A 26,643-nucleotide genomic window follows, 5' to 3' on the forward strand; every position below is an offset into this window, starting at 1 on the left:
ACATATGTGGCTTTTCTCTGAGTACTTTGGCTTACCCAAAAACATGTTAGGTTCACTGACGTGTCTGACAACACTAGAGAGGATACACAGTATAGAAAATGTCACCCAGAGGCCAATGATGGCTGCTGTACGCTTTTCTTGCTATATTTGGGTGTAACCCATCTAAACTAAATCATAAATCTGGAAATTCTTTGGAAGAAGTCCAAATATTTTGGAATTTGGGTGGGATTACAACTGGACAAACAAGAGGATATGACATGAATGAAATATTGAAATATGAAAGCACACACACATGTACAAGCCCTTATCCTTTTTATTTTTTTTATTTTTTTTTGGAACACATCATATTGAACCATGTGAGTTTGTAATCAGTTTACATGAAAGGTTTGCAATTTGTTGTCTGCATGGTATAAAAAAAAAGTAGATCATTTTTCATTCCACTTGCTCCCATTTCTATTTAGTCTTTGCTTGCCTTCAACTGATTTTTATCTCTGCAACAACAAAACTGGTATTGGTATTAAAAACTCAAATAGAAATACAACTGAATAAGTGGAGCCTTCAGGCATATTTTCATGGAAGATTTTCATGTTTGTTTGTTTTTATGTGAGTGTGCAAACAATTTTCATTTTGAAGGTGCAACACATTGTAATTTGCGGCAGTTTGACAAGATGAGATGAGAAAGCGGGAAACGAAAAGAAACAATATTAGCAGGATGATTGTTCTTTTTTTTTTTTTTTTTTTTTTATCATAAAAAAAAACATTTTGCTGCTGTGTTATGTGTCATTTTGTGTCATTTTTTTGTATGTTTTTACACACAGCTGCTGTTGACAAATTGAGTCATTGGGGTAGGAGGGCCATGAAAGAAGCTGTGAAAATATGCGTAGTATTCATAATTGATCGATAACGGACCGTAACATTTGTTGTTGGGTCTGAAAGCATGCGGGTGGCAACCTTGTAAGAGCCGGCTGGGGGTCTCGTGGAGAGGTCACGTGGAGTTCAATGTGTTTATCCGCTTTGGCGGTAAAAAAGGAGCCACTGCAGAGTTCAAGCCGTGTTACGCCAGCACAAAGACATGTCAGAGCACATCACGTCAAGTTACGCACGCGCACGCACACACATTTTTCTGTTTTTATTCCCTCCCCCCTTTTTGACTACAATGTGATTAATGTTTGTCCAGTGTTTAATCAGAGATTATGTCTTAATTATTGCAAAAAGGCCTTCAGACCTATCATATTAATGAGCGTACCTCACAAGTATTAACCATACACTGGTATTGCTTTTTCTTTGGCTTTTTGGTTCTCTTTTTTTTAAATATATACGGTATTTATTTATGACAGTGATAGTTTAGACCTCAGATCAGGTTAATAATATTAATTCCTATGGGAAAAATGATTGCATCTTAGTAGAAGTAGAAAAAAGAACACATTTAAATCAAACTGTAAAAAAAAAAAAAAAAAAAAAAACTGCACAAGTGGTTTAGAAATGCATTTTATTCTCTTTTTTTTCTCCTCAAAGTGCTAAAAATTTTGCAACCACATACAGTATTAAAATAGACATTTATCACAGCCCTCAAACTTTTGAACGACACGTAAAAATTCCTCAAAAAAAAAAAAAAATTACATCACATGTATACAAATGCACAAATTAAGATGAAGTAAAAAAAGCCTATTTATAATATTTTAGCAATTCAAAAACAGTAGGTATCCCCTTTTGAAACAATCCAGCAGAATAATGTACATACATGTGCAAAGTAAAATGCTTGAAAATAATTTCAGAAATGCAAATTGTTAAACTCATTAAAAGTCATTTATTATGCCTATAATTTTTTTTTTTTTAAAGTCAGTGGAACCGTCCTGCGTGTCAGTTGCTGGACTCGTTTCCCTCGAGGTGATCCGGGATGGGCAGTCCCGTGAGGATGGTGAGACATCGGTTCCACACATTGAACACGGGGCAGACGGGCTGCGCGAAGGCGATGTCGAACGTGTGCAAGTGCTGAGAGCCCACGGCGTCGTAGAACGAAAGAAAGCCCGAGTCGTAGTCCAGCAGCACGCCGAGTCGCCGCAGGTGGGGCGAGGGCTCCAAGGGGGTCTCCTTGCTGTTGTGACGGGCCACCCATGAGTTGTTGCAGCGGGACAGTACCCAGGAGGCCGAGTTCTTGCCCACCCACTCATGTTTTGGTGCTGACTTGTAGGCGATACCCACCGCAAACCTCCATGATGGAAGAGGAAAAAAAGAAAATTTGGACTTTATCTAGTGTACTACAAAAGCACTTATGCTTTTCCACTCTACATTCTCAGCGACAGGTCTCATGGCCATGGCAAGAGACAGACATTTTATTCAGGTGGAGACTAAGGGCCCGTGGACTACAATGCTACAGTTTCAGAAACAAAGGCGCAGCAACAAGGTAAGACAGCATTATCACATATTTTGTTTTTATGTCCGATTTTATTCAAGCTGAGAGTAAGGGCTTCTGCAGCAAAGTGGAGACTGTGGGCTACAATGCTACAGAGTCCAGGTCTTATGAGACAGAGCAACAAGGTAAGATAACATTAGTATATGTGTGTTTATTTTTGTTAGTTTGTATTTTATCCAAGAGGAGACTAAGGGCCGCTCCAGAGAAGCGGAGATTGAGAACTACAATGCTGCAGTGCCAAAAACAAAGGCCCAGCAACAAGGTAAGATAACATTATGACGTACATTTGTTTTTAGTTTATATTTTATTTGAGCAGAAATTAAGGTACGCTGCAGCAAAGTGGAGAATGTGGACTACTGTACTGTAGTATCAAGAGCAAAGGCCCAGCAACAGGGTAAGCTAGTGCTGTGTGCATTTAATTTTGTTGTTTTTTCATTTTATTCAAGAGGAGACTAAGGGTCACTTCAACAAAGTTCTGACTGTGGACAATATTGCAGTTCCGAGAGCTAAGGCACAGCAACGGTAGCAGATAATTTTTATCATACGTGCTTATAGTTTGGATTTTATTCAAGAGGTAAACCAAAATGTAGCATTAGCATGTGTACCTATTTTTGACATTTTTAATTTAATTTTATTTGAGAGGAGATTGAGGGCAGCTTGACGAGGGAGCACTGCAGCAAAGTAGAGACTATGGAGTGTGTCCATCAGTGTACAGAGCTAACACACAGCAACAGGCTAAGCTAACATTAGCATAGTTTTTTATTTGTTTTGTTTTTTGTTTGTTTAATCCTCTGAACATAAAATATAAATATTAGATTTTTAGTTTATTTATTTATTTTTCAATTTCATTTTTTTAATTATTTTGCTTAGTTGTCCTTAACACAAAAAAAGAACTAAACAGTTTTTACGTATTATTTCTTTTGTGGCATTTTTCAATTGAGTAATTTCACTGTATTTATTCCTCGCAAAAAAAACAACAAAACAAAACTTTTTGTCATGAAAAATATTGTGATTTTCCAAAGAGCTGAGAGTATTCACCACGTGCTTCCTCCGATGAGAGCCTCCCAGTAATGTCGGCCACTGTCGATGTAAACATTGCCGGTGACGCCGTAGCTGCTGTTGCTGCTGAAGCGGTCCTGGCTGTGACTCTTCTTGGACGACGTCTCGTCCCTCTCCACCGTCAGGTTGTCGTGGGACACCCGCAACTTCCGGTGAGCGGACTTCGGATCCAGTTTGAACGGTTGACCTTGGACAAAAGTTTAAAATGGAGCTTCGTCGGGCTGAGGAATCGTTTGCCGGAGAAGTGACTTACTGTTCGTCTTGAGCTTTCCCGGTTTGCTGCTGCGGTTTCCCGCCTGGTTGATGGCTTTCACGACGAAGACGTACTTGGTGCCGCATTGGAGCCCGTGCACCGTGTAGTGATTTTGCTTGATGTTTGGCACTATCATCCAGCTGTCAGCGGAATTGCACAAACCTGCGGAACATCAAATAAACAGAAGGTGCTTTGGTAAACAATCTAGTAATTCTCATTCATGTTCTCGTCACATTTTCACTCGTTGTTAGCCTCCCTCTGTTTCACTTCGAGAAGGCATTGAGAAACTAAAATCCAATTTGTCCTCAAACTTTTACTTCAAGAGAATACTGACAACAACATAACGAAAAGAGAACAAAGACACTTAACTCATTTACTCCCAATAACGTATAAATACGTTTTTTTTAATGTTCTAAGTGTACCAAAGACATATTTATAAGTTTTTTTGTTTTTTTTATGCGAGAGCATACAGAAGGCTTTGATGCAGCCTCTCAACTGCAAAGAACGGTTGCAGAAATGGTAGTTATTACACAAACGGCCAGCAGGTGGCAGCAGAGCAAAGGAGATCAACCAGGGCCATCTTGAAAAAAAGCACAATTACTTACAATTTTAAATAGATTTGTGAAAACTGATGAAACTTAGCTCTCTTCTAATGCTAATTGCTGCAAAACGGAAACAGATAGAAACATACTTTTTTCCCTGATGAAAGAAGAGACTTTAATCTTTCTTTTGATAGGTTCCATGCTTTTATAGTAATAGAACACAATATTCTGTGGGCCTTGCAAAATCAGCCAAAATACAGTAAAACAGACGGGGGCGAACGGGACTGTTTCTGTGAAAATGGCTGGGAGTGAATGAGTTAAAAAAAAAAAAAAGGACTTACTGACAACGTTAGCGTGGCTGGTGAAAATGGCGTACTGGAGTTCATAGGACACGACGGTGAACTCGTCGTCTGACGTCCAATGAACCGTGATGGTGTCGTACGAAGCCGTGCATAATTCCTCGCGGATAACCGGCGGATTTGGCGCTGCAGCAAGGAAGAAAACAAAAAAAAACAAAAAAAAAATGTTGTTCAGAGATTATCATCAAAGGCTTCGTCTGCGCGGGGGTAAAAATAGCAAACAAAAAACAATTTGTCGCAGGGATTAGCAGGCGCTTATTAGCATCAGGTCTTTGTGGTTTGTTTTACGCCTAACAAGTGTAATTCAGATGCAGTCACAATCCCGCTAGCTAAATTCACATCGACACAAACATTTTTTGTTTTGCGCATATGACCTTTTTTTGTTTTGTTTTTGGTACTTGACAAAGTGAAAACTTTGAATGTAGAGCTTGACATGGTTGTAGACAAATGCAATGTTTCCCAATGAACCTTTTTGTTTCATTTTCTCATCATCATTGTTTAAATATACGTATATGTATTTTTTTTAGAATTTGAGAAAACTGTAATTCACCAACTTCTCCACTAGGTAGCGCAATGAGGTTTTTGGAATGTGTATCTGAAAGAAAAGTCCCCCACGTCCAAAATAAAAACACATATCTCTGAATTTAAAATTAAATAGAATAAAGTAACCAAATTCTTTCTGGTTGGTTTGTTAAATAGGTAAATAAATAAATAAATTAATTAATAAATTAATAAATATTTGCTCAATGGAAGAAAAAAATGAATGAAATGTTTTCATTTGTTTGTAAATTTGGCCAATAAAAGCTTGTGCAATACAGATTTTGCATTGTAATCTCCAGGTATGACATTTAAGAAAGAAATGCCACCTTTTCTTGAACCTAACTTTTAATTCATAAATATTACTATATTAAATATTATATATATATATGAAAAGTTGATGTGCTAGAAAAAAAAACAAGGGCAGAAAAACTGTCTCAAATAGTTTCTCTGATTTAAAAACAGAAAGAAAGAAATAAAAAGGAGGAAATGTGTTGACCAAGCCAAGCAGAATGAATGGGCTTCAACATAAAAGCAAAATAAAGTAAAAACGCTCACCTGTGAGATAATCAAGGCTCTCTAACATTTTCTTCTCCCGTGTGAAGTCTAAAGCAAAAGTATCAAAGGTGTCATTCAGGTTTATTTCCGGTAACAAGATCTGAGAGGACGCTGTTGCCATGGAGACTCTGTAACGGGTCAAAAAACGATCAATAATACGCTGATATTTTCATCAAGTCTTTTACCAAGGCCGACCTCAGCGTCCACTCGCCTCTCACAGGTGCTTTTGGCCGACAGAAGGAAGCGCGAGGGGTCCGTCTCCTTCAGGGTGTGGTCGGCCTGAGCGATGAGCGAGGTGGACCTCTCCACGCACTGCTTGCAGCTGCCGATTTGCTGGGCAAGCTTCCTCAGGCGCACCGTCTGGACGGGCCCAAAGGAACGGATTGGTGAAAACTGTGCCAAATGACGCTCACTCAGCAACAGTGAGGATTAAATTGTACTGGATAAAATTTGGCCGATAATTCTTGTACTTATCTAGGCACTAAAAAAAAATAAAAAAAAAAAATAATAATAATAATTTTCCATGTATTCAAATCTTGTTAGAGGTGTGGTAAATTACATACGGTGAAAGCTCGAATAATGTCGAATAAACACATTTTGGACAGTTTGGAATTCAACCAAAATCTAAATTAAAATTTGCCATGAGATTCACCCTTAGCCACTCAAAACATATTACGCTAGTTCAGAGTGTATCAATGGATAGTCATAGTTTTCCTTTTCTTTGGATTTCGTTATTCCAAAAGAAGGACTGGCTGTAAACATGTGTGGCACATCATTTTACTCTGCTTTCTGAAAATTGACAATTATTATTTTTTTCTTTGATCCAAAGCTTTATCCAGATCTGAAACAAAACTGTCAACTAACTAACTAACTAACTAACTGAACTGAAACTAGTCAAGGAAAACGAAAACCTTTTTGTCTTGAAAAAAGAAAACCAAAGGACTGTAACTATCAGCATAATAGACCAGCTTACAACCAAACTGAGAATGAAAACTGACTGACTGACTGACTAACTAACTACCGACACTTAGTTGACTGACATACTGACCAAATGGCTGATTTGACTAATAGAATGACTACTTAGTTCAGGGGTAGGCACCCCTGGTACTCAAGAATGCATGTTTTAGATGTCTCCCTCCTCCAACACAGGTGAGGATCACTACTAGGATCATTTGGCTCACCTGTGTTGGAAGAGGGAGACAACTAAAACACACACGACTGTGGCTCTTGAGGACCTCGGTTGCCTACCCCTGACGATTGAATGACCAACTGACCGTCATTCCCTCACTGACTAACCAACTAACTAAACTAACTAATAATCTCGCTCCTTGGAAATGATTTGTATTTTTTCAATCTATTTCTACAAAAGTGAGGTCAGCCAACCCTATGTGTTCAGCTTTTGAGCTTCCATCCCAGAACACATTTTGTTCAACCTTGGAGCTTCCATTTGTATTTTATTTGACCTTTTGCAGCCGTTATTTTTCAAAATTCTCCATCTTTCGCTCGCAACTTTGCTATTGGAAAGAAAATTAGGACTGTATATTAGTTGAGAAGTCGTGAAGTCTGGAGGTTTCAAGGTTTCAACCCAACAGTGTGTGTTATGTGACTGCAGCATTCCAACAGGAACAATGAGCTCCACTATTGAGTTCCAGCATCTCAGTGTCGAGGGTTATCAAGGTTATCGAGATATAAAAAGGTGACAAAGAGTACCTTTCCCTCCTTTATCTTGGTACCGATGATTTGCCTTCTCTGCTGTATGATATTGATCAGAAGGTCACACTCCTCCAGCAGCTTGTTTTCTTGCCTGGATGCATTTATCTAGACACGGGAGACACGTCCAGATAATCAGCAGTCAATAATGGAGTCTCGTCAAGTAAAGTGTAGTTTAAGCCTATACAAATCCCACACAAGGGGGTCGACTCGCTTCGACTACAAATAAGCATTTTGATTTCACCGGGAAGCAAAACAAAGCTCAGGTAAACACAAGGGAGATTAATACAAACAAAATTGCTTGCCGACGCGCTTAGAATTCTGCGGGTCGTGTGGAATTGATTGTTAATTAATATTGTCTTTAGGCAACTGGGGAAAACTGGAGTGCACTACTTTGCAACCGGCAGTGGCGCCGTTAAGTCACTTTCATTTGATTTGCTTGATCTCAGCTATAGGAAGTTGAGCGACAGTACAGCCAGGTAGACTGTGGCACAAGTGGGCAACATCATTCTGCCCAACAGAACAACGGCATGGAAACAGTACATCAAGGGCATTGAGTCCATCCCTATTGTTAAGTGAATGAAATGATGGAAACGATGAATAGTTTTTTGGAACGTCACACACATGATGATGACATATTCTCATGACAATTGAAAGGAAACCAACTAATTACTGTAGCTAAATAACTTGAGTCACCGACTAAATGATGAACTAACAAACTGACTGACTATACTGACGAGCTTCCTGGGTGACTATGTTGTACTGACTGGTTAACATACAGTGACTGACAACCTCAAAAAACAGAGTGACCTAATGACTAACAAACAGACAATACCACAAATATACTGACTAATATACTATCTATCCATCTAGCCAGCCAGCTAGCTAGCCAGCTAGCCATCCATCCATCTATCTATCTATCTATCCATCCATCCATCCATCCATCCATCTAGCTTGCCATCTATCTATCTAGCCATCTAGCTAGCCAGCTAGCTAGCCATCTATCTATCTATCCATCTATCCATCTATCTATCTATCGGAAATATAGTTGACTGACTGCCCCACACTAACAAACAATCATACAAACGAACGGACTGACATAATTAAATGACTAACTAATTGACTGACAACCTAAATGACTAACCAATCGACCAATTTATTGACTGACTTGATCACTAACTGGTTGGCTGACTGATTAACAGAATAACAGACTATCTCACAAACAAATGGAATGACTGACTGATTGACTGACTAGTTAGCTAGCTGGATGACTAAAAAATGACAAACAATGTGACAAGCCTACTGACTATTTAACAAACTAACTGGATGATAACGTAGTTGGCTGACTGCCTCAATCATACAAACAAACCAACAGATTGACTGGCTGACCGACCGACTAACTAACTAGCTGGATGACAACTCAACGTAGTAGTGATTGTCTAACAGCATAACAGGCTATGTCAAAAACAAACAGACTAACCTACTGATTAACATACAAACAGACCTGACCTACCGCCCAACCATCTGCCTGGTTGACTGACTGACAAACAACTAAAAAGGAACCTCTCATCTCAAGCACTGAACCCTCGGTGGAGGTAATTATAGATTTACAGGCTAATGAGTGTTTGATGATGATGTAAAGCCGCCTTCGGACACTATTTCCTGACCGTTAATAGCCTCACCTCCACGTGTTGGCACGTCTGGATGAGTTTGCCCATCAGAGTTTCCAACTCACTGGTCCTCTTGATGAGATTGCTGAGGTTGGTGTCCAAGGCATGCTGGGCAGTGGGGAGGGGGGAAAATAAAAAAAGCCACAGAAACAAAACGCATTAAAGAGAATATTTAATTACACGCTGGCCCCACGCTATGCTTTGAATGCAATAAATGCTGGAGCGGAGTTTAAGTGAGAGCGAACAGGGACGGCGACCACATTTGGCCGCTGATTGGTACGCCGGCCTCCAGCCGTCGCCACGTGCCAAAGAAGCCATCACGCCGCCTGCTGAGGCCGTGAAGCTTAGCCGAGCATCTGTCTAACTAAACCCCGGCCCTGTTAATCACCGCCTCCGATCAAAGGCTTATGTCTCCAACTTCATCTCTGGCTGTAATTGGCCGCCGTAACGACTCTCCCATTATGAAACATTATCGCCGCCGAATTAAAGATTTATTATGTGTCATTACATAAAATTAAATGGAGCGATATATTGTACAGTAAGATTCAAATGCTAATAAGGTGCGACTCGCAGACGGAGTGATAAGGATTTAAATAGACACCTGAGGATTAAGCTGAAAGTAAGCCTGAGAAGAAATTTAGAATGGGTTTGGTTTTAAGCACTAAAAGGTAAAAATGGGGGAAAGGTTTTCTATATGCATACTGTCGATTTAATGCTAAAATATAATAAGGCCTTCTTTGGGATAAAAAATAAACCCCGTTGAAAACATTAAAATAAAATAAACAGTTAACTCATTTACTCCCAATGACGTATAAATACGTTTTTTTTAATGTTCTAAGTGTCCCAAAGACTCGATGCAAGCAAAGCACAACCTGAGCTAACTACATGAGCAAAGTTGTCCTTTGGGCATCCGTAGCAGGAAAATGGCCGCTCTAGTAAGGTGAGACTACAGCCATGTAATATAAATACTGATTACTAGACATATGATTATAAAATGTTTAAGCAATACAACATATTTTGTTTGCATACTATTGACATAAAGTCTTTTTTTTTTTTTTTTTTTTTAAATGAATGAATTATTAGGTCACCACAAGATGTCGCTAGGGAACACTGAATGTCCCTTTAACACGGGTGTGTACACTTTTCCTATCCACTGCCTGTGCTCTAAAATGCGAAGCAGTCCAGCGCTTCTCACCCGTGACCCTAATGAGAACAAGCACTATAGAAAATGGATGGCGCCAGACGTACAACTGCATTGGCTAGCATTAGCTCGTGCAGGTGTGCGAATGTTGTTTAAAAGCATGCTGCGGAAAACGAATAAGTGGAGACAAAAAAAAGAAAACCACAAATGCACATTATGCCTTCATACGGCGAGTGCAGGTGAGAGTAAGCGAAAATAGACTTTATATTCATTACATAATGATTTATTCATGCGTGTGAGGGGGAAGGAGGCTAAAAGCCATTTAAAACGCCGAGCTGCAGGTAGAGAAGGCGAATATGGTGAAATAACAATATCCGTCAAAGTGATGCTGATTGTTTCCAACATCTGAGCCCAAATGTCAAGTGGAAGCATCTTACAATTCAAATAAACGGAGAGAAGGGCAGCCAATGGAAAAACACCGAGCGAGCCCAAGCATTTCCTCTTCCTCGTTGAGCCGACAACGCGTCCTGTCCCGCTAATGCGGTTCCTTGCGTTTTGTTTGAACAGCCGCCTGACATGGTCATCTCTTTTCCTAAAGTCATTTCATCCTGATGAGCGGAAAGAGGCTTTCTCTCTTTTTTTTCTTTTTTTTTTTTCTCCAAACCAGCACTTTGTGGTCCGCACCTTCACTGCGGCCGCTCTTCCTTCCTTCCTATGTGGGCTGACGCGTCGCCGTCCTGCTCTGGAATTTTATCTTATATCAACATGTGGATTTTTTTTTGGCCGTGGTTGACATTAACTCTTTTACTGCCACACCTTATTAAAAAACAAAAACAACCCCCAATGCCAGCGGATTTCGAGCATTTTAACTCATTTTTCTAAGCAAGCAGAATATTGTATTCTTTTGCTACATAAACAACATGAGTACCACATGAATGATCGCATTCCATTCTTTCATTGGAAAAAAAAAAGTGTGTTTCTACCTTATTCGGTTCTTTAGTAATCACTAGGGGTGTGAATTGCCTCGTACCTGACGATTCGATTCGTATCACGATTCACAGGTCATGATTCGATTCGATACCGATTAATCCCGATACGAATTTATAAGTCGATTGTTGCGATTTTTTTTCATTCAAATTTAGAAAATACTAATCAGTAAGCTTGTAGAGTGTAAGATTTATATGAAAATGTATTATTTATTTATCTTATAGAGGTTGTAATCTGTTTCATGTTTGAACAGCATTAAAATAAAATATTAAGGCTTAATGTTCCGTTCATATAACATTCTTCCATGCTCAAGGTGTGAATCCTAACCCGAAGTCAGACGTTTTGTTGAATATTTTTCCATTAAAAATGGAAGTTTAAAAATCGATTCACACACAAAAAAAAAAAAAAAAAGGCAATGATGATAAGACGTTGAATCCGTTGAATCCGAATACCGAATGAACAATTCTGAGCTCTTTAAAAAAAAAAAAAAAAAAAAAAAAAAAAAAATAGATTTTTTTTTTTATTGAATCGATTCGAGAATCGCTCGATGTAGTATCACGATATATCGCCGAATCGATTTTTTTTAACACCCCTAGTAATCACCATTTGAAAATAGGTCATTTGAGTGACATTGAGCCAAAATTGAAAAGAAAAGATACATATTTTCCACAACAGTGACTTTGATACTAATATTTTTTGTTTAGTGATGCTCCGTCAAATTAGGTTTAATGTTACAGAGGCTTTGATCATTCACGTCAGCCTTGAAAACGTTCCATTTCATGTTTCATTGTAATTCGCAGCTCTAGTTAGGGCCCGAGCAGCTACCGCTGCCATCTGCTGGCCATAGTTAGTGGGTGTTTTTGATTTCACAACTCATTGAGCCGGCCGCGCTGCACTTGGACGTTGCACTGACCACTGATATTTAAAAAAAAAAAAAAAAAAAAAAGGCAGGAATGTTTTTGCAGATCTTGGAGTGGATCTCATTAGATGCAGGCGTACCTAATGAAGTGTCTGGGGAGTTTAAGAAGCTTTGACATTTCAAAAAAAAAAAAAAAGATCTATTCCCCAGGAGGGTGCACATCACTGGGAGTGCATCAGCTGACAGCTGACCCCTGTAGCAAAGTGACACATTCTTAAAAGATGGCAAGTCATGCCACAACACTGCAAACATGCCGGAAGAGCTGCAGAGAATCACTCTGGTCGTAGTCATATTCATTTATTTATACCATAAAATGGTTGTTTTATGTGCAAATAAAATATTTAGCTATCTAACATTTTACAATTTAAATTGCATACTTTCCTATTAAAATACTACTATATCACAATTAAAAATATTTTGCCATGAAAACTAGAAATGTGTATTTTTCCATGAAAATATAATAGGTTATTATTCCAAACAATAATTTGTCAAGAAACCCTATATTTTGCCATAAATTGCAAAGTTTGCCAAGACACCACTACACTTTTCTTTTTAAATTTAAATCTGCATGTTTTGCCACTAAAACACAATATATGTCATGAAAACATGATGCTTAGCCATGAAAATGCTAACTTTGCCATGAAAACATCTTTGACCATAATGCATTACAGAATGGACAATACAAAGTGCTATTTTGACATAATTTTATATATTCCCATTTAAACAATATATCATACCATTAAAAATATTTGTATATAGTTGTTATAAAAACACTAGATTTTTTTAATTTGCCACGGAAACACATTGTACCACAACAGCACAATACAGTTTTTGCCATCACCATCGACTATTTTGATAAAGCTGATTTTTTTTTTTATCAGAAAATTGTGTATTTATACTACTAGGGATGCACGATAATGCTATTTTCAACCGATACCGATGAACCAATAATTTAGAGGTGCCGATGTCGATAACGGATAAGTAAGCCGATTTTTTTTTTGCAAAATTAACTTGAATACAAATATATTTTCGAGTCCTACTATAAGTCTAACAAATACACTGAAACATTGTATAAACTTTGCACAATGTTTCAATGTATGTAAAGCACCACAAAGCTGAATTTTATTGATATGAGCCACAACCACAACAGATGGACCAACGAGGCATGTCTATTATTATTGCTGGATTTCTTTACTATCTGGTTTATCTGCATGAAATCAAATTGTCGATAATTATCGGCAGATTTCTCTATTATCTGTTTTATCTGTTTGACGTCAAATTGGTCGATAAGTGCCGATAATTATCGGCCACCGATATTATCGTGCATCCCTATATACTACTGTACATATTGTTTTACCATAAGGTAAACACAGTTAGAGCTCACTAGCATAAAATTTGTAATATTAAATTTTAATGTAATATTTTTCTATAGTCCAACTTACAATATATTGACTGCTGGTCATACTGTAAGTGAGTTAAGGTTTGTACAAGGTAAAAGTAGCTTTGCGCAGCTAAAAAAATAAAATAAAAAGGCGGGAAAATCTACTTTTAGTGTGGCCGATGCATTTTTGGGGGTGGATTAAAAGTTGCCTTACCTTGAGTTTGTCGTATCGGTCCCCCAGACCGGCGACTTGGTGGTCCCTGTGTCGCCCGACCAGCTTGCACAGAGCGCAGATCAACTGCTCGTCCGTCAAACAGTACATGTTGACCTTCTCGCCCTCGTGCTCGGCGCACGCGACCCCTCGCATGTGGGAGTCCAGCAGGGGCTCCACCAGGCGGTGGCCCGTGAAGGGCTTCTTGTTGGGGTGGGTGGCCTTGAGGCAGTCGTCGCAGTAGGACACCTCGCAGGTGACGCAGGTCTTCACCGCGTCCTGCGCCGGCTCCCGCTCGCAGAACTGACACGGCACCCGCTCTCCGGGCTGCGTCATGGCGCCGCCGTCGGGGGCGGCCCGCTCCCGCTCCCGCTCCCGCTCCCGCTCCCGCCGGGGCTGGCTGGGCGAGTTGGGTCCGCTGAGGGAAGCCTTCTGGTAGCGGTCGATGATGTTCTGCAGGGTGACGTTGCGCTTGAGTCCCTCTAGGCCTCGCTGGTTGAGGTTGATGACATGGCGGCAGGTGGGGCACTGGAAGGCGCGGATGGACTGGACGGGCTCGCTGGGGGTGCAGTGCGACACCAGGATGCGGCGGGCGCAGTTGGAACAAAGGCTGTGAGCGCAGGGCAGGAGAAGCGGGTCCTCAAAGAGCTCCAGACAAATTGGGCATGTCAGCTCCGACTCCAGCGTTTCCATCTTCAGGCCAAACTGAGCCGAGAGGGCAGCGAAATCCAGGGAAGCCGCTCAGCTATCTGCGCACATTTGCAAAGCACGACACTTTTCAACGGCAGACATCATCATTTATGCACGTAATGTTGTTATGTATGCCTGTTCTTAGAGCGCCTTATAAATAAAGTTGAGTTGAGTTGTTAATATTACAGAGAGCTCATCAGAAACTTATTATGAGGTAGGGGTGTGAATTGCCTAGTACCTGACGATTCGATTCGTATCACGATTCACAGGTCACGATTCGATTCGATACCGATTAATCCCGATACGAATTTATAAGTCGATTGTTGCGATTTTTTTTCATTCAAATTTAGAAAATACTAATCAGTAAGCTTGTAGAGTGTAAGATTTATATGAAAATGTATTATTTATTTATCTGAAATTTCAGTCTTATAGAGGTTGTAATCTGTTTCATGTTTGAACAGCATTAAAATAAAATATTAAGGCTTAATGTTCCTTTCATATAACATTCTTCCATGCTCAAGGTGTGAATCCTAACCCGAAGTCAGACGTTTTGTTGAATATTTTTCCATTAAAAATGGAAGTTTAAAAATCGATTCACACACACACAAAAAAAAAAAAAAGGCAATGATGATAAGACGTTGAATCGGTAAGACTACCGAATGAACAATTCTGAGCTCTTAAAAAAATAAAAAATAAAAAATAAAAAAATAAAAAAATAAATAAAAATAAATCGATTTTCTTTTTATTGAATCGATTCGAGAATCGCGCGATGTAGTATCGCGATATATCGCCGAATCGATTTTTTTTAACACCCCTATTATGAGGGAATCAATGTATTTCAAACTTCTGACAATATTGGATACGGAAGCGTGGAACTGCCAATGTGGAGTAAAAGGACGCTTTCTCATTGAAGCCCTCTTTTGTCCTGTCTGGAAGAAATCAAAGCCTGGATGGCTTGAAATTTCTTGAACTTCAATGAGAACTAAACAGAAGTTATGGACTTTCTTCTCATCCTGCCGACTTGGGTCCTCCGGCACAATATCTGAAGCCAACAGATGGACAGTGACTTTAAACTGGACTGGCAAATCCAGCTTGTTTCATCTTAGACGGCTGGCTAAAGTCAAAAATCTCCGATCTCAGCAGCACTTAGAAATGGAAATCCATGCCTTTGTTACATCTCGGCTGGATGACTGTAACACACTTTATTTTGGAATCAGCCAGCCCTCCCTGCAGCGTCTCCAGCTTGTCCAAAATGCTGCCGCTCGTCTCCTTAACTGGTGCCCGTAAGAGGGAACATATGACCCCTATTCTGGCCTCTCTTCACTTGGCCGCCCGTGAAATTTAGAATCCACTTTGAGATTCTTCTATTTGTTTTCAAATCTCTGAATGGTCTTGCCCCACCAATACATATACTGTAGGGCTTGGAATCTTTGACTGTCTCACGATTCGATTCGATTGCGATTTTTGGGACGATTTTCCATTCAAAATGATTTGATTGACAAATGATTTCTGCTTCAATTTCCAGATATGCACAACATTGTCATGATCGACTCCAGTCTGCTTTGCAAGACAAAATGACAAATAGAGACATTAAAGTGTCTTTTTTTTTTTTTTTTTTTTAAATTTTGTATTGTAAGTGCCTTTTCCCACAAAAACAGCATGTGGGCTACAACTGCCTTTTCCCCTTCTTCTTCATTTCTAATTTAAATAAAATCGATTTTTGGATATTAATATCGATTCGATTAATAAATGAGAATCTCGATTCTTTTATGAATCGATTTTTTTGGCACACCCCTAATATACTGTACATTGAATTGAATCACATCAGATTACGCAAGTGTCCTTGTAGTGTATAACACTCCAGTCCGACAACACATCTCCCTCTCTGCCGTTAAACTGCATCATCTGCTTTTTAATTTGGCCCAGATAAAGTACTTTCAGCCCTCTCGCACTTCTCCATATGCCGCAGTGAGGACTGACGGCTCAGTCAAGCAGAAGCCGATTGGCCCGCTTTTGCTGACGGCGAGGGCCTCCGTGCACTCCGCACTATCACACACACACTGAAGCCTTTGTTCCCGGCCGGGGTCACACACCCCAGCTGTGAGTGGACATAGCGCACCCTCTGACCTTCCACCATTCCACACACCCACCTTTTCCACGGGTGTGAACCCTTGACACACCCGCTCATTAATGTGTGAAGAAGGCGAAAGCTTGTTATTGGGGAAAAGGGGACTGCGATTACCTCTGAGCATGTTGGTTTCTTAACTCATTTGCTCCCAATAACGTGTAAATACGTTTTATTTTTGTTTGTTTTAAGTGTCCCAAAGACGTATTTATACGTTTTTTTTGTGCTAGAGCATACAGAAGGCTTTGAATGACCTCAGAGCATGTTGGTTTCTTAACTCATTTGCTCCCAATAACGTGTAAATACGTTTTATTTTTGTTTGTTTTAAGTGTCCCAAAGACGTATTTATACGTTTTTTTGTGCTAGAGCATACAGAAGGCTTTGAATGACCTCAGAGCATGTTGGTTTCTTAACTCATTTGCTCCCAATAACGTGTAAATATGTTTTTTGTTTTGTTTTAAGTGTCCCAAAGACGTATTTATACGTTTTTTTTATGCTAGAGCATACAGAAGGCTTTGATGCAGCCTCTCAACTGCAAAGAACGGTTGTAGAAATGGTAGTTATTACACAAACGGCCAGCAAGTGGCAGCAGAGCAAAGGAGATCAACCAGGGCCATCTAGAAAAAAAGCTAAATTACTTTGAATTTGAAATAGATTTGTGAAAACTGATGAAACTTAGCTCTCTTCTAATGCTAATTGCTGCAAAACGGAAACAGATAGAAACATACTTTTTTTTTTTTCCTGATGAAAGAAGAGACTTTAATCTTTCTTTTGATTGGTTCCATGCTTTTATAGCAATCGAACACAATATTCTGTGGGCCTTTTATAGCAATCGAACGCCTATGGGCCTTTCAAAATCAGTCAAAATCCAGTCAAACAGCCGGGAGCGAACGGGATTGCTTCTGTGAAAATGGCTGCCAGTGAATGAGTTGAACACACGCACACGCACACCCCCACGCACGCACACACACAAAAGCACCTCAGCGGACAAGAGTGCGATTGTTATGCTGGTGATGTCACGTTCTCGCGTACGGCGGAAGCTGAAACTCAGGTGACATTCCATCCAATCTATAACTTCAATTTAAGTTTTGGAGAATAAAAAGTAGAATGATGGAACAACCGTGTCTTATCAAGCAGGTTATATAGACAATAACAGAGCACATAAACACATGTCCGATTGACAATTTCTAACAAATCCGTGCAACTCTTTTTTTCGATTGACCCACCGATGGATTCCGCCCCGCTTTGCACCGCCGATTCATTTCTGCAGAAAGACCTTTGACCACAACGGGGAGAAAAAAAAAGAAAAGAAAAGAAAAAGAATCACATCCACCAGAGCAGAGGCGGCATCGTGGGCAGGCTGCGAAGCACGTCTGCCATTCCCGAGACCGACATTCCCCTTAATCCCACCGCAGAGCTGATTGAGCGAGACTGCAAGCCAGCACAACAGGAAAAGTTGCCCGACAATTCCAGGAAAGCTTCAGCTCCACCTACAGCCGGAGGGATGGCCGGCACTTGGAAGAGGAACGTGTGTGTGACTGTGTGTTTGTGTGTGTGTGTGTATGAGAGAAAGTGAGTGAGAGTGAAAAAGAGAGTGGGCCGCCCCATGCAGGTATGTGATATCAGCCCATATCAGTGTCATGCTTTCCTGTGTGTGGGTCAGTGGGTGTCCCTTTGACCCTCGCATAACAATGCAAAAAGCCGTGTGAATCACAACGGACACAAAACAAAACAAAAAAAAGAGATGAGGACAAACATTCCCTCGGGACGAAAGCAGTGAATATAGAGAGAATTAGGGGTGTGCCAAAAAAAACGATTCATTTATTAATCGAATCGATATTAACTCATTCACTGGCAGCCATTTTCACATTTCGCAGTCCCGTTCGCTCCCGGCTGTTTTACTGGATTTTGACTGATTTTGCAAGGCCCGCAGAATATTGTGTTCAATTGCTATAAAAGCATGGAACCTACCAAAAGAAAGATTAAAGTCTCTTCTTTCATCAGGAAAAAAAACACCATGTTTCTATCTGTTTCCGCTTTGCAGCAATTTGCATTAGAAGAGAGCTAAGTTTCATCAGTTGTCACAAATCTATTCAAAATTGTAAGTAATTGAGCTTTTTTTCTAGATGGCCCTCGTGATCTCCTTTGCTCTGCTGCCACCTGCTGGCCGTTTGTGTAATAACTACCATTTCTGCAACCGTTCTTTGCAGTTGAGAGGCTGCATCAAAGCCTTCTGTATGCTCTAGCATTAAAAAACAACAACAACAAAAAAACGTATAAATACGTCTTTGGGACACTTGAACATTTAAAAAAAAAACGTATTTACACATTATTGGGAGCAAATGACTTAAAATCCAAAAATGGATTTTATTTAAATTAGAAATGAAGAAGAAGCGGAAATGGCAGTTGTAGCCCACATGCTGTTTTTGTGGAAAAAGGCACTTACAATACAAAATGAATAAATGTTTCACGTGTTTTCATATTTTTTTGCTTTGTAAAGAAACGTAGAGACACTGCAGCACAATGGAGACCATGAGGGCGCTGTTTTTGCTTGCTGTCTGTAATGCAATGTTGTGCTACTCGCCAGGGAGGCATCGACAAGAACCTGAGTCATGTCGAAAGTCGGACAAAATTCCCTCGGGATCGACACTGCGATGTCCAACAAATCCCAAACACAATCTGGAGCGGCGTAACAACCGAGACAAATGGCTGCAAAACACAAACGCGAGTGACTTGCTTGGAACATCAACCTCCAGCTGCCAAACCCCCCCCGTGATAGACACCGAGCCAAAGCTGACGTGACGTGACATCATCGTCTGCCACATCCCAGTCGGCCCTCGAGTGGAGGCGCCGTCAGCTTTCCGTGTTGCCGCGGCCTCCGTCGCTCAGCCGCTGTCCCCCGAGTGACTCCTCGTCTGGCGGAAAACGCCGACACGCTCGCTCTCTCGCAGTCACAGTTGATACTAAAAGCTACGCTAAATACAAAACAAAACACAAGTAGTTCTGGGACGACAACAACATGGGACACTCCCTGGGAACGATACGAGAGATTTTGACAGAATCGACTTGATCCACGGTCGACAGTCAAGAGGTTCTGTTTTGTGTAAAATGCTGCAGTATAGCGCCAACTACTGCCAAAGAGGACTTACTACATGTCAGATTGTTTTTTTTGTTTTTGTTTGTTTTTTTGCCTTCAGTATAGGTGTCTGGTATCAGCTGGCACCATAATCGCCCGATAACTTAAAATAAGGCTGGCATCCACTTTTTAAAATGTACACGTTTTTTTCTTCTTCTTCTTCTTTTTAATCTTTGACAAAAGACTTCTTTTTAAATTTCTCAAAAAAAAATGTTCAGGGAGCTCCCAAGGTTATCAGTACATCTTAAAAAAGTTACATGTAAAGTTAAAGAAGTAAATACCATAGTTCTGGTTTTTTTCCCCCAAATTTAAAAAATAATCCTGAAAACTTTCATATTTCTGTTTTAATGTTGAACAAAAATAAAAGGTTCAGACGGTTCCCAGCATCTCATGAAGTTAACTGAAAATTTAAATAAATAGTTCCCTGAGATGACCTTTCATTGGCCGTCAGATTTAGAAAAAAAGGCCGATACCGATATTCGTCAAAATGTCCAATATCGGTGGCGATAATCGGCCCGAGATAAAGTGTGTATACATTACCCCAAATTTACATTTACATAGCATTAATTCTTAACAAACCACAACACAATTATTTGCTTTTTACTTCCTAATTATTTTTTTCAGAAAATCGCCAGAAATGTATGCCAAATTTTCTACTTTTTTTTTTTTTTTTTTTTTGCCCAAATGCTTGACCATGGTTCATTATATAATGCAAGGATATTGGATATTACTATAAACAGCTGCATTATTAACTTGGCATTTGAAGTTGAGTCCTAAGATTAAGTAAAAAAAAAAAAAAAAAAAAAAAAAAGTCTGGTAAGTATCCGTCTTCTCACTGACTTCAAACAGGAGGATGTGGAAACAGCAAATGCCGCTTTTTCCGCTTTCAGCACCCACTCAACTATTATCACTTCAGTTTGAGGCAGTCGGTTTTTCCCACCACGGTAAACTCCAGAAACCAAACCGCATTGAACGCATCATTTTTTTCAACAAGAAACACTAGCAAACAACAACCAAGCGGAAGAATGATGCTTCTACTGCATTTGACTGTTGGGAAGGAGACACGGGAAAGAACCGTTGCAACAAAGTTGAGACTGTGGAGTACAACAAACACTTGACTGCAGTGTCCAGAACGGAGGCTAACGAAGTACCGTATTTTCCGCACTATAAGGCGCACCTTCAATGCATGACATATTTTCAAACCTTTTTCATATATAAGTTGCTACAGTAGAGGCTGGGGTTACATTATGCATCCATTAGATGGTGCTGCGCTAAAGGGAATGTCAACAAAACAGTCAGACAGGTCAGTCAAACTTTATGAATAGATTACAAAGCAGCTTTCTGACAACTTCATTCACTCCCAAAATGAATAAACAACTGTTTTATCATTTTCTCTGAGGTCAAGTATTAGTATTAGCTAGCGATCCAAGATGGCGGGATCTTCTGCGCATGCGCGTCACCGATCGTGCAGGGTCACCGATAGCGTCTTGACAGCGCGACCTGTTGCGGCTCAATATTGATCCATATATAAGGCGCACCTGATTATAAGTCGCATGGTCAGCTTTTGAAAAAATGGAAGGCTTTTAGGTGCGCCTTATAGTGCGGAAAATACGGTACACATTTATAGCCGTGTCCGAACTCTGGACAACTTGAGCATGAGACAGAATCACTAACCACTAGTCCACCACTTCTATTGTAGCAGTCCAAAAAAGTATGACTCTGCCGTATTAAGGTCAAATTATTTTTGCTTAAATGAGGTTACAACATCCAGCCTCAATGCTAACCCGTTATGACGTACAATTAAGTGTGACTGCCGCCGCCGCGGTGACGCATCGCTCGCGTAGGACTTTGTCAAGAAATGAACTTATCACTCGCGCGTTGATTTGATTAGCAAGTAAATGGCTCGTTTCGAGATGAAACGACGACAATGTCAAAAGATAGGGAGACAATTTCTCGCTCAAGCACTTTCTAATCCGCTTGGACGCGGCCCTTTATCAGCCTTTAATGACGGCCGCAAAGCATCGAGTGAAGGAGCTCCGCTGATACATTTTTCTTTTCTTCTTTTTTTTTTTTTTTTTTCCCAGGGAAGACACCTAACGTCATTACGGGTAATGAGCGCGGCCGTGACCGACGCGCGGGCCTGCCGGTGCCCCGCGAAGCCGCCACGCTCCGCCGCGGCCCGCTCAGGCCTGTAATGTGATTTACAGCTTTAGCCCGGCAAAGCGCTTCATTAGAGCGACAAATGTAACCCTGATCTGCAGCTCGACGCAATGCCGAGATTGGACGCGCACTTCCTGCTTCCTGACCGGCGTGCCTGGTTGTTGCCACCGCACCGAGGATCTCGTGCTTGCACGGCCATTAGCGAGGAGTCGCAAAATCTATTCAAACGCTTTTCCTGAAACACAGCGGAAGCTTTAAGCATATCCATAAACGCAATTAGTTTTCCATGAGAGAAAAGTAGGGGGACAAACAAACAATTGTGGTGTGAACTTGGATAGAGGACAGTACAATGGATATGAGTTACAAGCATAGCTTAAAAAAAACAACAACGAAAAAAAAACCCTAAAACAATTTCCACAAAATGTTTTGGGAAGTTGTGATATGAGAAAAGTAGGGGACAAACATACAATTGTGGTGTGAACTTGGATAGAGGACAGTACAATGGATATGAGTTACAAGCATAGCTTAAAAAAAAAACCCTAAAACAATTTCCGCAAAATGTTTTGGGAAGTTGTATGAGAAAAGTTGGGGAAAAACATACAATTGTGGTGCAGACTTGGATGTAGTTTCATACAAAGACTCTAATCTATGCGCATAACTTAAAAAACAACTACAATTTCCACAAAACCTTTCGAAGGCGTGACGACTAAACCAAGAATGAGAAATCTAGGTGAAAGACATACAATTGTGGGCCAGTTTTGAATAAAGGTGCCTACGATGGTTGCAAGTTACAAGCATAAAAAAAAAAAAAACTAGGGGGAAAACATACAATTGTGGTGCAGATCTGAATAAAGATGAGGATAAGAAGTTAAAAGCATTTCCACAAAACCTTTTGAAGGTTTGCAAAATGTACAGAGAATGAGAAAACTAGGGGAAAAACATACAATTGTGAGCTCAATTTGCATAAATTTACAAATGATGGTTGCAAGTTGCAAGCATAGTTAAAAAGAAGAAGAAGAAGTAGAAGAAGACGTATTTCTTTTCAAAGGGTTGAAATTGAAGCCTTGCAGAATGAACCAAGAATGAGAAAACTAGGGAAAAACATACAATTGTGGACTATTATTGGATAAAGGTGCATACCATGGTCGCAAGTTACAAGCATAGTTTTAAAAAAGCAATAAAACAAAACAAACAATATTTCCATTTGAAGGCTGAAGATATGGACAAAAGCGGAAAACTTAGGGGAAAAACATAAAATTGTGGCACTGCTCTTGATAAAGACGAATGCAATGATTAGAAGTTCCACAGATTGAAAATAGACAGCAGAATGTTCAATTGCAGATTGATATCATGTGGGAGGCCTCAAGGGTCAATTCTGGGACCAAAATGATTTATATTATACATATAAATGACATACATGATGTAATGTTTGCAATATTTTGAGGTTTTTGCTGATGATACAAGTGGGGTTTTTTTGGGGTTTTTTTTTTGTATCGGCAAGAACCATCAGCAATTGATTGGTTTCTAGAGATTTGGAGAAGGTCAAGTTGTGTTTTGATGTAAAAACAAAAAAAACAAAAAAAATCTCTCCTAACAATTTGTCTGCAAAAGTTTCTATTTTTAATTTGGTCTCCAAACGCAACGTTTGCATTCTTTGCCTGCATTCCTCGTGTGCTGTTGAGGTCAACTTGCATGAACTTCCCCTGCGTGACCTGTGCACGTGCCGGCGGTGGAGAAAACACCACGTGCGCACCGGACCAGAAGGAACATTTTGTCAAACAATGAGACTTCCAACAACGCACTTTCAATTTGGAGAAGGCAAACAGCAGCAGTGCGGGAAAATGGTCCAAGTGCTCCACTATGTGGCTCATTTAATAACTACAACTCTACAAATTGACTTTACTGAATGCAGGCCCTACTACCACACATATAATAATATTAAAATGTCAAGTGAACTAAAAATACTTACATCACAATTATAAAATCTTAAATGTACAGAAATAAGGAGACAAACTGTAGCTATGAATGATTGTTTGTCAATATATGGACCGTGTCCAAAGTCTACTAGGATAGGTCAGACAAGAGCAGAGCAATGCTTACTAAACATCCAATCACATCGCTCTGATGTCATTCCTCCACCAGGGGCCCATTCGTGCCGTGTTTGTGGATTGTTATAACACGCTGGGATATATTTAAACCACATTTCGGTCCTCGAGTCATTCATTTCTTTGGCGGATTTGACTTGATAGCTCTCAGCATTTACGCTGGTAGAAATATGTGGCAATATTCGTTGGAATGTAAAGTACTAATTAATTCCTTGCAATACAAGACGGGGGTATTGCACGCTAAGCGCTAACGCACATAATCGAGCGTGGATGGTCTGATAGACATTGAGCCCAATATGTTTGATCACAAACATACAATTGTTGGAAGGCGGCATTGAAAATAAGCTTGGCTAATGAGCCATATGCTGCATCATCATGCCTAAAGACAAATGCATGAGAATCTGATCACGTGCAGCAGTCTGTTGTGGTCGATTTCCATCCGTTTTCGATTGCACTTGTCATCATTACAGTGGTGAGTGAGCTGAAGCCTATCCCAGCTGACTTTTGGAGAAAAGCAGCGTACACCCGGACAAATCGAAGGCACATATAGACAAACATTCAAAGTGTCAGAAACGAAACATTTTTCAATCCTGTCTCACAGAGGAAATCCTCCATTGAAACCTTCCTATTACATTCATTTCTCGGTAATAGCAATAATGTTCCTGGGTCAATTTGACCCAAGAAATGTTGATGTGTCAAAAGCAAAATTTTCTGTGTTGTCGTGTTAACTAACAAGGGAATTATCTCATTTGAACCCTTATGTTTCATTTGTTTCTCAAGAACCACAAAAATCTTCCTGGGTCAATTTGACCCGGGGAAATGCTGAAGTGGCAAAAAACAATATTTTTTTGTGTTATCATGTTAAATCACAAAGGGATTACTTCATTTTAACTCTCCTGTTTCATTTGTTTCTCAGTAACCACAAATATGTTCCTGGGTCAATTTGACCCGGGAAATGTTGACGTGTCCAAAACAATATTTTCTATTTTATCATGTTAAATAAAATAATTCCTTTTTTTAACCCTCGTGTTTATTTGTTTCTTAAGAACCACAAGAAAAAATTTTCCTGGGTCAATTTGACCCGGGAAATGATGAAGTGTCAAAAACGAAAATTTCTGTGTTATATAACAAAGGGATTACTACATGTTAACACCCCCTGCTTCATTTGCTTCTCTGGAACCGCAAAAAAAAAAAAAAATGTTCCTGGGTCAATTTGACCCAGGGGACGCTTCATTATCCAAAAGTGGAAACAAAACATTTTTGTGTTGTCCCTTTAACTAAAAGAGGCAGTACTTTCTGTCTTTCGGTACTTTCGGTCGTTTCTGTTTATATGTCATTTTAAGGATCATTTTGACCCACTGTATGCTTAATTATCTAAAAGTGTCAAAAATTACAAAACGCTAGTAAGCATTTTTTTTGTTTGCATCTCATCTACGTCCATTACCAGTCATTTCATTGCAAATACGGCAAGTAAACGATTTCCATTGAATATGATGACGGGTCAATTTGATACGTGACACAACTGGAGGGTTCAGGGAGTCACGCAACCTCGAGATTCGAACCCAGAACCTGAAAACTGTGACCAGACGTGCTAACCACTACACCGCCGTTGGCACCTGTGGCGGTCGACACTCTTGCCGATTTCACCAATTCTGACCTTAACCCAATATCCACTCCTTAAAGAACATTCCCCGGGCGTTTCCATGGCAACGCCTGTCCGGCGGGCCATCAAAAGGGAGCAACACGCTCTCGTGGGAAGATGTCAAACATTCCTCCTTACAGAAACGAGATAAGTAACCAATTAGCAGGACAAAGCATGCGCGCCCACCGCGGCGTCCCACTTGTGTTGGCGTCAAGCTTATGCACTAAGTTCACAGTGTGCATGTATAGAATAATTAAGACGTACGTCTCCGTGCCAGACAAACGCGTCTTATCAGCGAACAGCTCACGCGTGACGAGGCTGCTTTGCGGCTCGGGTAGAAAAAGCAATAAATGAACTTTTATGGTGGTCACTAACAGACGGGGAAGCCTTCAGATATTTACAAGCGCCGTTCCAGATGGGAAATGACTGCATGTGCTCTTTTTTTAACAAGCAGCCCGCTCCACAAAAAGATGCTTTGACTGTGTGGAAAAAGTTCCATCTCGCTTTGAAGCTCCGAAATTCCCCCGTCGGCCTTCCCGCTTAGTCATCCCGTCCCTTTAGGAAGCATTCCGATCAAAAAAACAAAAACAAGGAATCAGTAAACACGACCCGGCCCGACCGTGTTTAAACACGAGCTGATGATGACTCAATGTTTTTTTTTAAAAAACGCATGCATGCGCTCAACTGACTTACCCGACTCATGATGGCATCCATCAATAAGCAAGGAAGAGAGCCGTAACGGGTCTCGCACACACACAACGAGCAGAGATGAGCGAGTGACTGAGTCAACTTTGTCCACTCCTCTTCCGTGACTATCCGGCCTCCGCTGACAAAAAACAGGAGGATCGAAAGTTTCCAGCCAGCCTCTCAGTCCTCTCGATCCGTCAGCGCGCTTTTAGGCATGCGGGCCTGAGAATCGCGGAGCCGGCCAATAGTAGAGAGGAGGGGGGGGGGGGGGGGAGCATGGAAAGAGGCCATAACTCTCCGCAAGCATGTTTATGTCATATTCAAATAAACCAAATCGACGTCCTCGTTGAGTGCATTG

At 40.4% G+C, this 26,643-nt stretch overlaps 1 protein-coding gene across 4 annotated transcripts in view; it reads right to left on the reverse strand.

The window, feature by feature from the left end:
* Window positions 1-1,504: 1,504 nt before the first annotated feature.
* mid1 (midline 1) overlaps window positions 1,505-26,643 on the reverse strand; it is a 43,423-nt gene continuing 18,284 nt past the window's right edge. For 2 of the 4 annotated variants that reach the window (XM_077537464.1, XM_077537465.1), the window contains exons 2-10: window positions 13,744-14,489; window positions 9,114-9,209; window positions 7,432-7,539; window positions 5,907-6,081; window positions 5,722-5,769; window positions 4,609-4,752; window positions 3,726-3,887; window positions 3,452-3,659; window positions 1,505-2,209 (exon numbers count right to left, since the gene is read on the reverse strand). In XM_077537464.1, coding sequence (XP_077393590.1) covers window positions 1,861-2,209; window positions 3,452-3,659; window positions 3,726-3,887; window positions 4,609-4,752; window positions 5,722-5,769; window positions 5,907-6,081; window positions 7,432-7,539; window positions 9,114-9,209; window positions 13,744-14,433 — 1,980 coding nt within the window. In that variant the 5' untranslated portion in view covers window positions 14,434-14,489 and the 3' untranslated portion in view covers window positions 1,505-1,860. Of the gene's footprint in view, window positions 2,210-3,451; window positions 3,660-3,725; window positions 3,888-4,608; window positions 4,753-5,721; window positions 5,770-5,906; window positions 6,082-7,431; window positions 7,540-9,113; window positions 9,210-13,743; window positions 14,490-17,781; window positions 18,057-26,291; window positions 26,436-26,643 lie in introns of those variants that run through there. The other 2 variants (XM_077537463.1, XM_077537462.1) reach the window with 2 other exon arrangements.

Source organism: Festucalex cinctus, chromosome 11 (genome assembly GCF_051991245.1).
Source record: "Festucalex cinctus isolate MCC-2025b chromosome 11, RoL_Fcin_1.0, whole genome shotgun sequence".
NCBI lineage: Eukaryota > Metazoa > Chordata > Actinopteri > Syngnathiformes > Syngnathidae > Festucalex > Festucalex cinctus.